General features: G+C 32.4%; 1 protein-coding gene across 5 annotated transcripts; it reads right to left on the bottom strand.

Annotated features, from left to right (window-relative positions):
- Window positions 1–664: 664 nt before the first annotated feature.
- WAVE2 (SCAR family protein) lies at window positions 665–8,683 on the bottom strand. 5 transcript variants are annotated; one of them, XM_028061828.2, is made up of 10 exons: window positions 8,156–8,683; window positions 7,009–7,172; window positions 5,760–5,883; window positions 4,869–5,001; window positions 4,695–4,759; window positions 1,706–4,594; window positions 1,507–1,621; window positions 1,322–1,435; window positions 936–1,043; window positions 665–857 (listed from the first exon to the last, which is right to left on the bottom strand). In XM_028061828.2, exons 1-10 carry the CDS (start codon window positions 8,308–8,310, stop codon window positions 807–809), a joined length of 3,918 nt encoding a protein of 1,305 aa, XP_027917629.2. In that variant the 5' UTR covers window positions 8,311–8,683; the 3' UTR covers window positions 665–806. The 5 variants fall into 5 exon arrangements, with proteins under 5 accessions (XP_027917629.2, XP_027917630.2, XP_027917626.2 ...); XM_028061829.2 differs by having other exon boundaries at window positions 1,322–1,405; window positions 8,156–8,681; XM_028061825.2 differs by having other exon boundaries at window positions 1,507–4,594; window positions 8,156–8,682.
- Between the last annotated feature and the right edge of the window lie 7,740 nt (window positions 8,684–16,423).

Below are 16,423 nucleotides of genomic sequence, written 5' to 3'. Positions count from 1 at the left end.
TATATATATATATATATATATATATATATATATATATATATATATATATATATATATATATATATATATATATATATATATATATATATATATATCTGGTTACAATTCACACCAACTAACTACCAATAAAAAGAGAAGATAAATAAAGTGTTGAATCATTAAATAACACCTGCACTTCAAATATTTATACATAAAAAAGAATTAAAGATTGACAAAATTCAATTTCATAATTTCTACACTTAAAACTAAAATTAGTTTCTAACTATCAGTTAAAAACATTAAAATATTACTAGAACAATATGATGACTACTATCATGCACTCACGTGGTTCAAGATTCAAATTCTTGTAATATCATTTTTAAGTATGAATAAAGTATATTAGAAATAGAAGATATCATAATCTCCAATGGAATCTATCATTGTTTCCAACGATAAATAAAAGATATAAATACCATGATAGAGAAATGTAATCACTAGAGCTACCTAGACATTTTCAAAATTAGTAGCACCAACAGAAAATTTGTTCAAGAACATGTTTTCCGTTGAAAGAACCATTTGAAATAAAGCTGTATGATATGAACAACCACTAGGATTTGTAATTTCACAGCCCAAAGATTCAAAAGTAAAAACTAATGAAAACACATTCATCATACGAATACGATAATAAAAGAAACTGCACTAAAATTAATAACAAATAGACAAGATTTATTCACACATGCGTACATACAACAAAGCCTCATGCAACTTCACTTCAGGAGGCTAAAAAACATAAGGGGCAGCTCATGTATGAAACAAAAACAAAAATGTCATGTATCACTCCAGTTATCATCATCTTCACCATCATCACTTGCAACGACCTGAAAGTGGATACTAATTAGATACAAAAATGATGAACCAATTACAGTAATAGATAACAAGAGTATAGTGACATATACCTGACGAATTGCATTTGCCTTCTCTAATATTGCTGTAACTTTGACGTTGGCAGTGGGACCAGTTGCATCATTTGACTTTCCTGTTACTGTGGGCCTCAGGTTGAAGGCCTGAACCAACAATGCAAAGGTTAACAACAACAAACATTGTTACTTTGTTTACAGATAAATTTGCAAGATCATGTTCTGGATTGATATGATATAGACTCCAGAGTAAACTTTTGTCATTTTGAGAACTAATTTGATGTGAAAAATTCAAGTACTTAATTACCATTTTGATGTATTTATAGTGAAGGACAAACTTGATGACACTTATATTATATCAATGTGGATGACCAAAATGCTTATTTTTACCATTAAATAGTTGAGATAATAACATGATTACATACTTTTGTCCTGATTTGATATAGGAAATCTTCTCTTTCATCTGTCTCCTTTCCCATTCTCAACTGGTTTGTTTCTTTCTGATCCGGCTGCAGGAAACGCCGAATGAGATGAATCCGCTGTTAGATTCCAATGTTCATCACTGATGCATAAACTAAATGTTCAAGAAAAAGGTAAGAACAAATGTTACCTTGTTCTTCAACTTATATATAATGTTCTCATAAGACTCATGATCATCGTGATTAATTTGTATTTGCTCAAGCTTGGTGAACCTAGGTTGCTGGAAGACAGTGGAATCTGGAAGACTGTGATCATTAACAAGTTCAACATCTTCAGATATAAAATGCAGTGTCTCATTTGTCATATCCAACTGTGGTTTTGAGACCCACCATTGGTTTGGAGGAAGTGGAGGTGGTGGTGGAGGTGCTGTAGGCTCTGCATGCCCATGTAGCATAACAGCATTATTGAATTTGGAATGCTTTTTACTTTCTTTCTCAAGTGCAGGATTAACATTATCATAACTCGGAAAATCAAGTAAAGGCCTGGATAAAGAATGTTCCACGCCATTAGCAGTACATGTACCGTTCCCACTTTTAACATTGGTATCATCATTGGACACAGACTCGGTTGATGACTTTCTGCGAGGAGAATCATGTACCTCATGGTCACTGCTTCCAGGAGTTTCATCAGATTCCCACTGATCAGAGTTATAGTCAGAGCGAGGGCTTCGACAATCATCGGATATATACGGAGATGATCTACAGAAAGTGTCGTCGTCGTCAGAGTGAGAAACTGAGCCATCCAGAGGAATGGAAGATTCAGGGACCAACTGGAAAGAAGGAAATATATCGTTTACGCTTTCATGACGATTACTGCCATCAGGAAATTTAAGTTTTAGTTTGGAGGTCTCTAGTCCAATGATAGGATGGAAAGATATTTTCATATGTTCAAGTGGAGGTGAAGGAGGAAGTAACTTCATAGGATATACAGAACCAGCTTTCTCTTTGAAAGTGTTTGTCTCAGGAAATGACTGTTCCACAATACCATTTTGTCCACTCTGTTCCAATAAAACTTGTTTCAGAGAATTATAATGTTCAGATTTTTCATCAAATGAAACTTTCCGTTGAAAACTATTTATTAGTAATCTACGACTAAGTCCAAACACTCGTGATGAGTTTTCACCATTTCCTTGGTCGGGTTCAGTGCTGTCCTTTGTATCAGGGGCCGCTGGGAGACCACTTCCAGGAGCAATTGCTCTGATTTCCCCTGACCCGTTCCTTTCGGTCTGACCAAACCCATTGCTCTGCAGAGAATTGACATTTGTTTTTTCAGAGGTACAAGCTTGGTCATCAACATGGCCTGATGTTATGAATCTAGAAGTTGGCCCCTTTAGAATCTTTTCTGCAACCTCTGCTAACGTTGATTCCTGTTCCTCTTTATAAACATCGCTCTTTTGCATTGCATTGTGACCTGAAGCACCATCTGGTTCACCTTTTGTGCTCAAAGGCCCTTGACTTGTAGAATTTGACTTGTTAAAATCAGGAGGTTTCGATGGCTCAAGTCCTAATAATCCACCATTGGTCCAGAATCTAACTGAGTGATCAGCCAAAGACTCTTTCCGTGTCTCTTCATATTTGCAGATATTGGAGCTGATCTTACCTGCTTCCTCATCTGGCAAAGTAGTGCTATTAGAACCAAAAGATGATACATTGGTTTCAATTGGTGTTGACACAGCATCATTAACAGAAGTCGGACCAATATAGGTGGTATTCGCGCATACTGAGTGATCCAAAACAGAATTTTCATGTGTGTGAGGAACCAGTTCACGGGCAGGAGTTCTAGAAGGATGTGATTCAGTTATGGTATTGGCTATTTCTTTGCTAACAGAACCATCTGATGGAGTCACAGATGACAAATCAGATGCATGTGGGCCTGATGTGCAAAGAGGAACTTCTTCCATAAACTCAGGTAAATTACTGAACATTTCTTTGTTTAGGGAAACTGTGTCTTGGGTGGTTTCTTCATTGCAAGTAAAATCTAATGGACTCCCAGATCCCAAATTAAAAGCATGTGGCTCAGATGTGAGAGGGGTAATTTCTTGCAATGAGTCGGGGATGAACGTTTCTTTGTTGAAGGAAACAGTGTCTCTGGCAATTTCTTCACTATAAAGAACATCTGATGGACTCCCCAGTCCCAAATCAGATGCATTTGATTTTGATGTGAGAGGAAGGATTTCTTGTAATGAATCAGGCAAGTTACCAAAGGTTTCTTTGTTGAAGGAAACTGGATCTCTGGTCATTTCTTCACTATCGGAAACATCTGATGGACTAACAGGTCCTAAATTAGATGCATGCGGCTCTGATGTAAGAGAAGGAGTATCTTGCAGTGACTCGGGCAAATCCCTGAAAGCTTCTCTGTTGACAGATGTGGCGTCTCTTGTTAAGTTTTCGCTGTCTGATGGACTTACAGATACCAAATTAGATGCATTTGGCTTTGATACAAGATCGAGAACATGATTATCTTTAAGTGGTTCCGCTAAATCCTTGGCTGTTTCTTCATTTATGGGAGCAGTATATTCAGTCTGGGAAATGACATCAGATAAATTATTGTCCAGTAAATTAGGAGGAGCTTCAGTGTTTCCGTGAGTGTCATTTGAAGTGAATTGTTGAACCTCTCGTTTTGTTATATAATCAATATCGTTTTCAGACTCTGATTCAATAGTGTTGAGAGCATCCTCGTAATTATCAGGTTCACTGTCAATATCACCAGTTTGAACCCTGTTGGAGACTAGTTTCGGGTTGCTTTCTTCATTAAATAGGATATGATTGTGGTCAATATTTGTCATGGTAACATCCTCATTCACATTCATATCTGAGTCATGTTTTTCCACATGCCGCTCTGGAGTTTTATCTCTATCACAAGCTTGACTTTTAGATTCCACTATCTCTTCCTTTTCATCCCAAGTAACACCAGATGTACTAGAGGCAACTCGTTTTTCCAACAAATCATGTGAAATCCTATCCTCTATATGAGAAGATACCGATGGAAGAGTATCAGTTTTCTGTGTCAGCCTACTAGAGGATGGTTCTTTATAATCTGGCTCATCAGATCGCACAGAATCACTCGGATGGAAAACACATTCAATGTAGCCAGCACCAGACTTTGAATCAAACGAATTTGAATAGTGTTCTAGATCTGACTTCGTTCTCATATCTATGGTGGAGGCTGTCTGGGAGAAAGAAGTCCGCCCATTGATAGCAGAAGAAACAGATTGCATTCTGGGTAGTCATACAATATATAAGTGTTGCTTTTGAATGAATAACTAGTATGCCAACAATAACTTTGCAATAGACATTTATAGATGTAGATATATAATACCTGCCACTGCTGCTAAGCCTTTGTTCACCCCTCAAAATTTCTCCATTCCTTCGCGACCTTTTCTTCTGTCCAACAGTTTTTGTTAAGCTCCAAGGAATTGTTTGCAAAGAAATCAATGAATGCATATGACTGGAAAGAAACTGGGTCACCGAAAGGCTAGGATCATCGTAGTACCTTGCTTTTATGAGATTTCCTTGCTTTCTCAGTCTTCTCAGTGTAAGATTCATCTGAATCAGCGGATATTCTTTTAAAGAAGGTTGGATCCGAGTATCTCCTGAAACAAGATCCTGGGCCACCAGTATCGAATCTGATTGACACACGGAATGTTTCATTAGCCAGTCCAGAACACTTGATTTAATTTAAGCAAGATTAGTTGACATAACTCAACTCTTTCAAAACCGAACAGAGATGGCAAATAGGACTGTATTTTCTGTTATCATCTTGACCTTGAAAATTTAGTCTAAGAAAAAGTATCAACTAATCTTGCTCATAGTTTTTCATGGTGTTATATAGTGGCATAGTGGTGCAGAGTGGCCCTTGCTTGCTACAGGAACTACCACAGTGGAGCAATTTAGTGTAGCAGTTGTAGCAGACTAAATTGCAGCACTATAGGGGAGGTACATGTTCACGCAACAAAAAACTCAGAACAGAGGCATTAAAGGCTTTTCAGGGGGCTAATTTTGGAATTGTAATTCCAAAAGTGAAATCTATAAATGTCATAGCAGTGAAAATTGTAAAGAAGACTTGGATTTAGAAGATGTTGATCATGATTCTTATTTAAGAAATTTCTATTCGACTGTATTTCTATGTTTTGTTTAAGAAAACTATGATATGATGTTGTATTGTTAAGTATGAATGTCATTAATTTTGAGTAAATTTATCTTTTTTTCAGACTTTATATGTATATAGTATACATTATATAAACAACATAAAAAATTAAAAATAGTTAGCAAGTTCAGGTATGCACCACTAATTTGAACAAGATTGTAAATTTTTATTTCAGTACCTAATTAATATTGTTATTCTCAAACAAAAAAGACAATGGGGGAAGGAAATTTAACTTACTTATCAAGCAAGTGTACACGTGGAGGTTCACGACATTCTTCATATGAATCCATAATAAAGTGAGGCAAGTCATTGTAAATGAAATGATTTTGAGCAGGTTTTATGCGTTGATGCCATTCACAACCTGAAAGGAAACTTCTGTAATAAGGACAACCATAATCTTTGAACATTGAAACCATGGTAAAAAATAATGTAGTATTTCACAATTTAAAATAAAAATATATGGATATATGCTATCTAAAAAGTTCATACATCTAGCCTAGTACCACTTGATTGTAATCAGATTAAAAATAATCTAAAATAAACTTTACTTTCAAAATTATATTCATTACAAGTTTGAGTTTTAGCACCTTTCGCAGAGCAGCTGGCATGCCAAACAAATCACAATTCACATACAAAATTGATATATACTATACATAATCTACATTATATGTACATTTAATAACAATCACCAGCCTCCATTTAATAACAAAAAAATGACTCATTGAATATACTAAAGGCATGAATCCTAAACTAACCATGGCATCTTCCGCTTTCTTAAAGTTTTGGTTTTTTAACAAATTAAGGGCTTGCATACTAACAAAGATCTATATTTTAACAGTGGCTCACTCAGACAAATGAAATTTCTCAAAGAAATTTCCCTTTGACAAATGCAAAAGAAAGAGAAAACCAAACTAAAGTGGATATCATGAACCATGTAAAGAAATAGAAAGAAAATTCATATCAAACAACATAACTTCAATATGATTCAGCTGCCTGATCAGTACAATACTAGACAAACCCGTGAAAGCTCTTCACATTACTTCATTGATACAGATTATAGTATGTCAGACTGTCAGTTAGTCGTCTTTGGTGATGATTGATATATCAAAAGATTCTATTAAAGGAAACAAATCTAAGAAGCTTGTTAAATGCTCCAATATATAAGATGGGAACAGCCATCTCAAATGCTACTCTTGTTTATTAACTCAGGGCATAGATAAGCTTGTCAGAACTTGTAAAACCGGTAGTAATTTGCATTCTACAAAATTATTTAGGTTGTATTAATTTAAAACATAACACATTTTCTTTGTCCAAATTTATTTGAAGATATGTTCTAGAGGGACATTGGTTCAAATCTTAGGAAAAATACCAAAACTCTATTTTCTAAAGCAATAACTTTCAGAATTCAAAATAACATATTAAGAGTAAAGAAAACAGACTCTCCAGTAAGCACATAGTTTGAGATCATTGCCTAGAATAACCATACCAGCAGTGTAAGCTAGATGTATGTGACTTGTTTGTGCCAAAACAGCCTTCTCCAAGGCAGGTAGTGAAGCTTCAATGTTTTGAACACGAACCATCAATCTATGACTCCTGGAAGCTGTTGTCAATACTTGCTCCTGCAGACCATGAAAAACCTCTGCCGCAAAACTACATTTAAAAAAAACTGTGACTTATGAACATCATACAATTAAATAAAAAAGGAAAACTAGAATTACTTCGACTAAAATCACATAGGTATTGAACAAGGTTTCAACAATTATAGAGTAAATGTCACAGTTATCAGCAAGGATAAGTTTTGAGAAATAACACACAAGACAGCCACATTCGTTCCGCTCTTTAAATAAAATAAAAAATATAATCAAATTGCTTTGTTGTCCAACTTTGCCATCAAGCTTAACACAAACATGGCAACTTAAAATCAAACTCTTCTAGAACCAACCATAGTCCCATTTCATTGAAACCTAAATACAAATACAAGTTTTTTGGATCAAAACAAGTAATGAAGGTCTAAAAAACTAAAATTTTCACAATGGCAATCAAATTCCTTCTACTGTGGACTGTACCTACAGCTGTTTAGCTTAAGGATGACAGTATAAGTTCAGTTAAAAGAGAAAACAGCAAGAAGAAATGGAAGAAAGAATCAAGAGTTAGTTCACGAGAAGGAGCAAGAAAGCATTTTTTTGACAGATTCATTCCATGAAAGCATTGCAGCTCGTGAACCACCAAACTCTAAAAGGCGAAATGAGTTTGAGGGATTATCCAGAGAGCAACCAAGGTTGAGCTGTACACACTACACAACCTATAAGATTCTGCACAAAGCTCAACCGAAAACAAAAGTCAAAGAGTATTTTAGCTACTTACCAATTGGAATTTGGCCCAAATACAGAAAAAGGCCGACCTCAATTCCAACGGCTAATTACCTTTCAACCTAAATGAAATCCAACCTTATTCTGTCACATCTAAAACCAACATTCTCAGCAACCTCCAACCCTGTACCCCATTATAGACTGGTACTACAGAAATTAAGCAACCCCATTTCGCAAACAACTCGCATAAGCATAAAAATTTCAAATTTCACCTATTTAAACAAACCCAGGTAGGAAAAAAAGTGATATTGAAAGAAAACATACTCAGCAAGATCACCGAGTTGCCTCAAGATCCCAACAAGACCAGCCACAGCCACACCATCCAACACAGCTTTAGGGTCCTCTCTGCTGGCCTCTCTGTACAACTCAGGCTGCCCCAAACTGAACTCATTCCTCACCTGCAACCTCACCAGAGGCATCTTCCTCACACTAAAACAGTGAAAACCCAAAACAAGTTACTTTCTTTCCACTTTTATTTCCCCCCTTCTGCCTGATAACTCTCCTGCCGAAACCAATGAATGTGCGCGTGGGCCGGGAAGCATTAAATGAACGAATTATGAGAGAAACCAGTAGCAAAAAATAATGGAGATTGTTAGAGTAGTATTTGTTTACTTTTTGGGAGGTATTAGAATTTAGAGAAAGAAATTAGGTGGGTGTGTGGATTGGAGCAGCTTAACTGCCAAAGGGAAGAGACAAAGAGTGAGAAATCAGGTTAAGTGTACGGATCGGTGAGGTAAGGGAGAAGAAGGACATTGCCAACTCTGCAAGCCATTCTTGAACGGAAATCATTGTCTGAGAAAACATAAGGGAACAACAAAACTACCAAAACACCCTCCCTCTTTCTCTAAATGCCTTACGTGTCCGGAAAGTGTTGTGTGTTGAAATGACCGGTTTGGGTATGCGAAGTGTCACAAAATTGTGTCTTTCTGTGGCTCCGAACCTTCGACGTGGGTACCACATTCTTTTCCAGGGTTGGTCAAAATGGTAAAACACAGAGCTGGACATGAATCCGAACATGTTCAATTTTGTTTCCGAACTTTTATCGAGCTCAACTTGAAAAATTATCATAAAAAAACAAGCTTGTGAAAATAAAAAAACACCAAAATTTGATAACAGTGAGAATTACTAGAACTCTACTTATGTGGATAATATAAGACAGTGATGTTTATGAACGTGAAAATACGGTGCTTGGAGTGACAACAATTACGGATGAATGAAGATGTTTCAATTTCAAGGATTTAATGCTAAGATCTACAATTTGTTTTGTTTTATGTGGTGCGATGTGCATATCTAGAATGCTAGAGCCTTAGTTAGATGAAGATTGAATGCTAAAACCTGATTAGTCAGCAAAAGATGGTATTAAGAATTTTGTTTGAATTGAATTATAAAGGGAAATTGATGGATTTGAAGAACAGTGAGTAGTGCATAGAGCCTAGATACCCCATTCATAAATGAATAATAGGAAAACAGGTGAAGTTATTTACTTCAGCTGCTAAGTAATGGTACTCTCTGTAATCTTTTTTTTGTATGCTAATTAATTCTGTACTAATAAGGAGGGACAGAGAAAGAGGTAATGGAGGGAAAAAGAAAGTGACAGAAAGAAAGAGATTGGTCATTAATAACAGTGAGGGAAGGAGCAAACAAATTCTCATGTCCTTTGCATTACATCATAAATGCAGATAACAAGAGCAGGTTTTGCTTTCTTTCTGGAGTTGTTAAGAACCTAAAAAAGTGAAATCCACTTCTCTCAAAACTATCTGTCTCCACTTGAAACGTAGTTTTAAATTGTGTGGCGTGATGTACCAAAAACTAGATATTTTGGTATGTGATAGTGTGAGTTAGTTTTTGTGGCTTTAATTGGACATTGTGGTCAAAATGTGCATTCCAAAAATGAATGATTGGTGAAGCAGTTAACAGTAATAAGAAAAAACAGGGAAATTCTCACCAAATTCTTTAGGCACAAAAAAATGAGCTTCAGTCTCTGTCGCTGAGTCCTAAAGAGTTGACGAAGAAATTTGGAAGAGAGGTTTAAGAGTTTGGTGAAAGGTTTGACTTGGAACAGTTACCAAGAATCTTTATTGGCTTTCACTTCACCCAACAACAGGTGCCATTTCATTCTAACTTATCATTAGTACCAAAATTATCATCATATTAGACTATTCCTATTTCATGTTCATCACGGAGTCACTTAAATATAATTAATTTGTGTTCCATGATTCTGTTTATATAGTTTCTAGACAGACCCCCAAATCCTGTAAATTCAAACTCATCATAATATTTTTTTTTTATTGCATGAAATACATGGTGTACAATATATATACATTATTTCCTCTAAAAAGTTAAATAGCTTTTAAATTTTTATTTTTTACATTTTTATATAAAAAAATGTTTTAAGCTGTTCATGTTTGTTCATAAATAGTACATAATAAAAAGCTATCCTATAACAAATTCAACGGTGACTATTCTGCTAGCGGAACTTAATTTAACTTAAATTTTTTTTCTGACATTTTTAAGAAAATTACTTCAATCCATTTACTATTTTCAAAATTTAAGATGGTTTCAAATACTATATTGTTTGAATTTATCTACGTCTTAGAAAAAAAATAAATATTAATTATTATTTTAATTAGTAAAAGGTATGTTTATAAAGAGTGCATAAAATAAATTAAGAATATATGAGATCATTTGAAAACACTAGTAACATGTGATACTTAAGCTAAGTATAACACCACAGTAAAATAAATAAAATAGTAAAAAATAATAGTATATATTAGATTTTTTCTAATAATAAAATATCTTTTAAGAGTTTATTGTCCAAAAATTAGGAAGGTATGATTTGAAAATATAAGGGTTAATTACTTTTTTGTCATGTTCTTGTTCAAAAGTGTCAAATTGGCTCTCTAATTTTTTTAAGTTTTAATCTAGTCTTGATTTTTAAAAAATTGATGCAATTTGGTTTTTTTTTTTAAATTTCTTGAAACATATCAATAATTTTTTAACAAAATTTAAGTTGTTAATAATGATGATTTGCATGTAAGTAACATAATCATAGTGTCAATCTTGAAAAATCTTTGATCCGTTTCAAGAAAGTTAACGAAAATGACCACATTGCATCATTTTTTTTCAAAAATCGGGTCCAACTTGAAACTTAAAAAAACTCGAAGACCAATTTGACATTTTTGGACAAAATGAGGGACCGAAAGAGTAATTAAACCAAAATATAAGCTTAAAATAATAAGTTATATTATCATCCACAAAAGTTCATTGTCAATCACTGTACATTTGAGGTATTATTTTTGTAATGATGTTTTTCGTCACAATTTTATCCTAAAAATGCACCTCGGCCAAATGAAAGAAAAAAAATGATATTTAAACCGTCTTAGACTTTGACTTCTCAATGATGTAGGACTACTGGACATAGTAAGAACATAATCTTAAATTGACAATTATCCCTATAGATAATATAATAAGATAAGTTTTTAACAATAACATTATTATGTTATGATGATTGTGACTTATTATATTTACCTCAAATAGAAGTGATGGAATAAGTACATTCATTTGAACTAATTTCAACCATTAAATAAACAAGATTTTGGGAATTTAATTGAGTCTAACTTTAATAGGTTAGAAACAAGAAAATTGAGTACTATATAAGAATTAGAACTCATAAACTCGTTATTTTAATGAGATTTTGGATTAGAAATGATATTAATCCCTTATAACGATTGGGTTCGGGTTTCATTGATGTTGTGTCTTTCCAATAAATTATTTCCTTCATAGACCAGCCAGTTGTATCAGAGTCGATGTTTAGTTTTGGTGATCATCTCATATGAGTACATTATGATCATGCATCGAAAGTCATCATGACAAAGGATTTCAAGTAAATGTGTCTTTTTAAGATGAAAGACAGTACGAACATAGTACTCGTGATTGTGAATGATTTCATTCAAGAACGAGTGCACCAATGTGGAAGAGGAGACTTACCAATGTGGAAGAGGAGACTCACCACTGAAGATAAAATTGTTGGAAATTCAAGCGTGAGTTTAAGTCTTTCACAAATTAAAAATAAAAAAGTTAAATAAAATATAAGATAGAACATAAACTTACATCTTAAGAGTTTAGGTAAAGAATCATGCGAAATTCTTTTTATAAATGGACATCAGATCTTATTAATATTGTATTTAAGTAAAATTGGTATTTGTAAAGACTCGTTACAAGATAAAACAAATTGCATCAACATGAAAAGAAAAAACTATTATATCATGAGTATCCGGTGTTTTGTATGACAATATGACAAGAAAATATGATGAAAGTAGTAAACCAAAGCATAGATGTATATGAGAGGAAACTCAAAATGGAGATAGTTAATTGTGTGGTTTGTCCAAGTATATTTTATTATATATACAAGGGCACTCTACCCTGCCATGCCACTAGCCCATAGTGGAAAGTTCACGCTGTTGCGTCACATTAATCAATGCCCTTAACATAATGACTCCTTCAATCTATCTGTTAGGTTTCACAATATTCAAAACGATAGAACTCATATATTAATCACTTTCTTAATTTATCATAAATCAGATCCATCTTCAAGTCATTGGACTCTGAAAAAAGTATCTGAAATCAAATATAATAATGTGTGGCAGTATAGAGAAGTAAAGCCAAGGTGTTAACATGTCTTTAGGCATCTTTGCCCATAATTAAAGGGTTCATCACTGCTCCATGCAATTAATTATCTAATTACTCCATTTAATTATGCTCATAAGTACATAGATGGAGAATTTCAATTTTTCATTTCTATTCCTTTTGGGTTTCTTTTATCTTTTCTTTCTGCTCTTTAATTAATGTGTCATTGCTTTGATGTTTATTTTTGTTCAAATATAGCCCACACAAAGAAACATCATTGTGCTGTCTCATTTATTTAAAGTATACGCATCCCAAACCAGAATCATATTTACTAATTCATATTGCAACTGGGTTAGTTTTGTTTTTTTAATGTCGATTTTAAAACTAGTCAAATCGTAAATAGTGAATAATTAGGTGTGTTTAAGCGTTACTTAACAAACGGTAGAATGAATTTAATAGAAAAACCTTTCTACTCCGTTTAATTATACTTTCGATCATCATTATGTATAATAGTATTGATTATATCGGTTTAAATATTTTTTAAATCTTATACAATAAAAGAAAATTAAAAACAAGTTTTATTAAAAAAAAATGTCTTATTAACAACTAATTTTAGTCACAAAAAATTATTAGTCAATGACCAATTTAGATATAAATTTACAAAATAAAAAATTATTGACTACTAAAATAGTCATTAGGATGAAAACAAAATTATAATTGGTCTCCAAATTGGTTTCTAAAATTTAGTTATCAAGGTTTTAGCTACCAAAGGAAATTGCATTAGCTACCAAAGTTTTTAGTTTTTGATACCAAAGGTATTGGTTTCTAAATTAGTCTCTAATTAATTAGTGATCAGTTTAGCAACTAATTTTTTTTTTCATACTATTGACTATTTTAGTAACCAATAATTTTTTATTTTGTAAATTGATATCTAAATTGGTCACTATAGTGACTAATAACTTTTGATCATTAAAATTGGTTGTTAATGAGACATTTTCTTGTAATGTTTGTTCTTTATTTTCTAAATCATCTTTAAACAAATTCGTTATAAAATTCTAAAAAATAATTTAGAATTGATTGTGGTTTAAAAATAGTGAGACTCGATTATTTTATTATTAAAAGGTTTTAATATGAATAGAATTGTTATAAACGAGTTTTATTATTTTAAAACACAACACCTCTCTAGAAATCACTCTTCTAGAGTTTTTGACTTTTCCTTAGAAGTTCTCTTCCTTTGTTCATCTAATTGAAGATCTAGGATTGTAAGAGTGATCTTCGCGACGAGCTCTTCAATTTGGACAAATCAGTTTCTCTATTCGTGTAAGTTAAGTTTCAGTCATTTTTCGTAGTCCTCTTCTATTTTCTGTTGTATATGAGTCTTGTTTCCACTTGCATGTATCTTTTAAGTCTTTTGTATAAGTCTCTACAAATCAATGATCATAACAGTAGGACCTGATTGTTTTGGTGAAATTTCTATGTGTAGATAGATCATCCTGTGTGATTAGAGGTGGTTTGAGGTTCTTAGAGCTATTTGGTCCTGTTGAGCCGCTTTATCGGATAAGGGAAGTTAATTGTTTTTTGTGTGCATGAGTTTGATAAATTTGATGTTTTGCATGTTGATGAATATGATTTTATGTGCATGTTTTGATTTGAATTGATATGTTATATATGTGAATTCATGCTTGAATAGTTTGATGGGATTTTATATTGGTTGAAAAACTTAGAATCTGATCAATTGAACGAATTGATATTCCCTTTCATGTGCTAAACTTGTTTTGAGCCAAAGCATTAAGAGAGGAAAACCATTTGAGCAATTAATTAGGTATAAGTTCACTCAAATGCATAAAATTCATCTACTGTGAACTAATGTGGCGATGAGCGGTAGTTTCCACCGATGAGCGCCACTTTTTGTGAACTAATGTAGCGATGAGCGGTAGTTTCCACTCAAATGCGTCAGCTTTTCTGAATGGTCTAATGCTGAGTTATGACGTGATGCCATTGAGCGTCAAATGTCATGTTTTGCATACTTTGTCTGTTTGATTATTTTTGAACGTTTTGTGACTTATATGAAGCATAATTTATGGTTTCATTATTATAAATTGAATTGAATATACTCTGGTAAGCATGTATAATAGCGTTGAAGGAATTTCAAGGAGAAAATCTATTAGTAATAATTGTAATGGATGCATTAACATATGTATTCAATATAGAAGTATCATGTACTTCAGTAACTATTCACACCCAAATAGAATATAATAGGTTATGTGATGAGTGTTCAAGGATGTTTATAAGAACAAAAAGGTGAATTAAATGTAGTTATCCAAACAAAATTGTGGATTATTTCATTTAAATAAGATATTTTAAATAAATACATTTCAATGTATTTTAATTTTTTTAAAAAGATTCTCCACTAATTGTAAATATATTAGTACATATCTACTGACCCAGATTATATATATCATTTTAAATTAAAACGATCATATATCAATTTATTCAATTGTCTATGATAATTTCTATCTACATTAATCAAGAATATATTCTACCTACTGTGTTGTGCTATTTTGAACAGCCCGAACTCGCAAACTATTGGAAAATCGAATTTTATCAAAATCGAAAATTACTGTGGTTGTATTATTCGTATGTAGGTATTATAAGGCTTCCATAAAGCATATGATAAATCATTATTAAAATAAGTTTCAATATTTCTTGATTTTGTTTGTTAGTTTGTGTCCTCAAATAAGATTCGAAGTGAAGTAGGTCAAAAGTTAAATATTTTTTTTTAAATTAAATAAAGTGATAAACTATAGACAGATTAAATAAAGGGTAGACAGAAATAACAGATTCACATGATATCCACGTGAGCTACATACTCATCCCACCAATAAAGATAATACATCTTCATTTCTATTAAATAAATTAATGTGGAGGTTTCCAAAGAGATTTTTTCTTTTTAAATTACATACTGATAAAATTAATAACCCACCAAAATTTATATGAGAGTGTGGTTGGCTTCCCAGACATGGTAGATTTAAACGAAAAGGAAAGAAGATTTTCTGCTAAACTTAAATTTTATATTACATTGAATTTAAACATTTAAAACAAATTAATTTTTTCTATTTAATACAAAAATTCAAAGTTCACAATTTTATTTAGGATCCAACTTTTATCTGTGATATTTCATTAATATGCAGATGTTAGTTATAAGTGATGATATAATTAATCATATACAATAAATAGAATTTAGTCCTTTCAAATTTCACCTCCACACATTACCATAAGAAATTAATTAAATTTTTTAAATAATGATTAAAACAACTCTCGTAAGAGTGTACAAATTGATGCACTCGGGGCTAACTACGTGGTTGAACGACAGTAAAATGAATAAACGCACTAAATGATGCCAACACAAAGTTTAAATATGCAATTATTTAACCATATGTTATTACTCAAAGACAAAGTAGTTGTTTAAGATATTTTATTGGCATGCATTTAATGTGCATGAGTTATCGTAAACTTTGATATTCATAAATAATTTCTATCAATAAAAACAAAACGTTATGGAATAACTAATGGAAAAACGAATGATACATCCAAGACATGAGATTTTATTTTCTTCTATGGGTACATATATAATTACAAGTAGAAGTAACAACTTTTTTTTTTGTTTTTATAGAGTTCAGTTATTTTTTTATGTTTGAAATTAAGTCTATGGTTGCGGTAATGTATATAGGAAGGATTTTACATTTATATTTATTTATCAACCTTTGTATATTTGATCATGATCAATTATAAGAAGAGTTATTTGTTTATGTAGAAAACACATACATATTATAGCGTTTCACATAAAAATGTACATAAGGATGAACTAGTTTTAAAAATAAATATTACATAATAGGATATACATAA

Source organism: Vigna unguiculata, chromosome 3, assembly GCF_037176805.1.
Source record: "Vigna unguiculata cultivar grain cowpea cultivar isolate G323 ecotype 2 chromosome 3, ASM3717680v1, whole genome shotgun sequence".
NCBI lineage: Eukaryota > Viridiplantae > Streptophyta > Magnoliopsida > Fabales > Fabaceae > Vigna > Vigna unguiculata.
Note: the sequence above shows the minus strand (reverse complement) of the source record. Positions and strands in the feature narration are given on the sequence as shown.

Coding starts and splice junctions, on each gene's coding strand:
- WAVE2 (XM_028061825.2), bottom strand. CDS start 8,310: ATGCCTCTGGTGAGGTTGCAGGTGAGGAATGAGTTCAGTTTGGGGCAG. Junction 4,595..4,694: donor AGGCTTAGCAGCAGTGGCAG/GTATTATATATC, acceptor ATGACTACCCAG/AATGCAATCTGTTTCTTCTG. Junction 1,044..1,321: donor TATATCAAATCAGGACAAAA/GTATGTAATCAT, acceptor TTGTTGGTTCAG/GCCTTCAACCTGAGGCCCAC.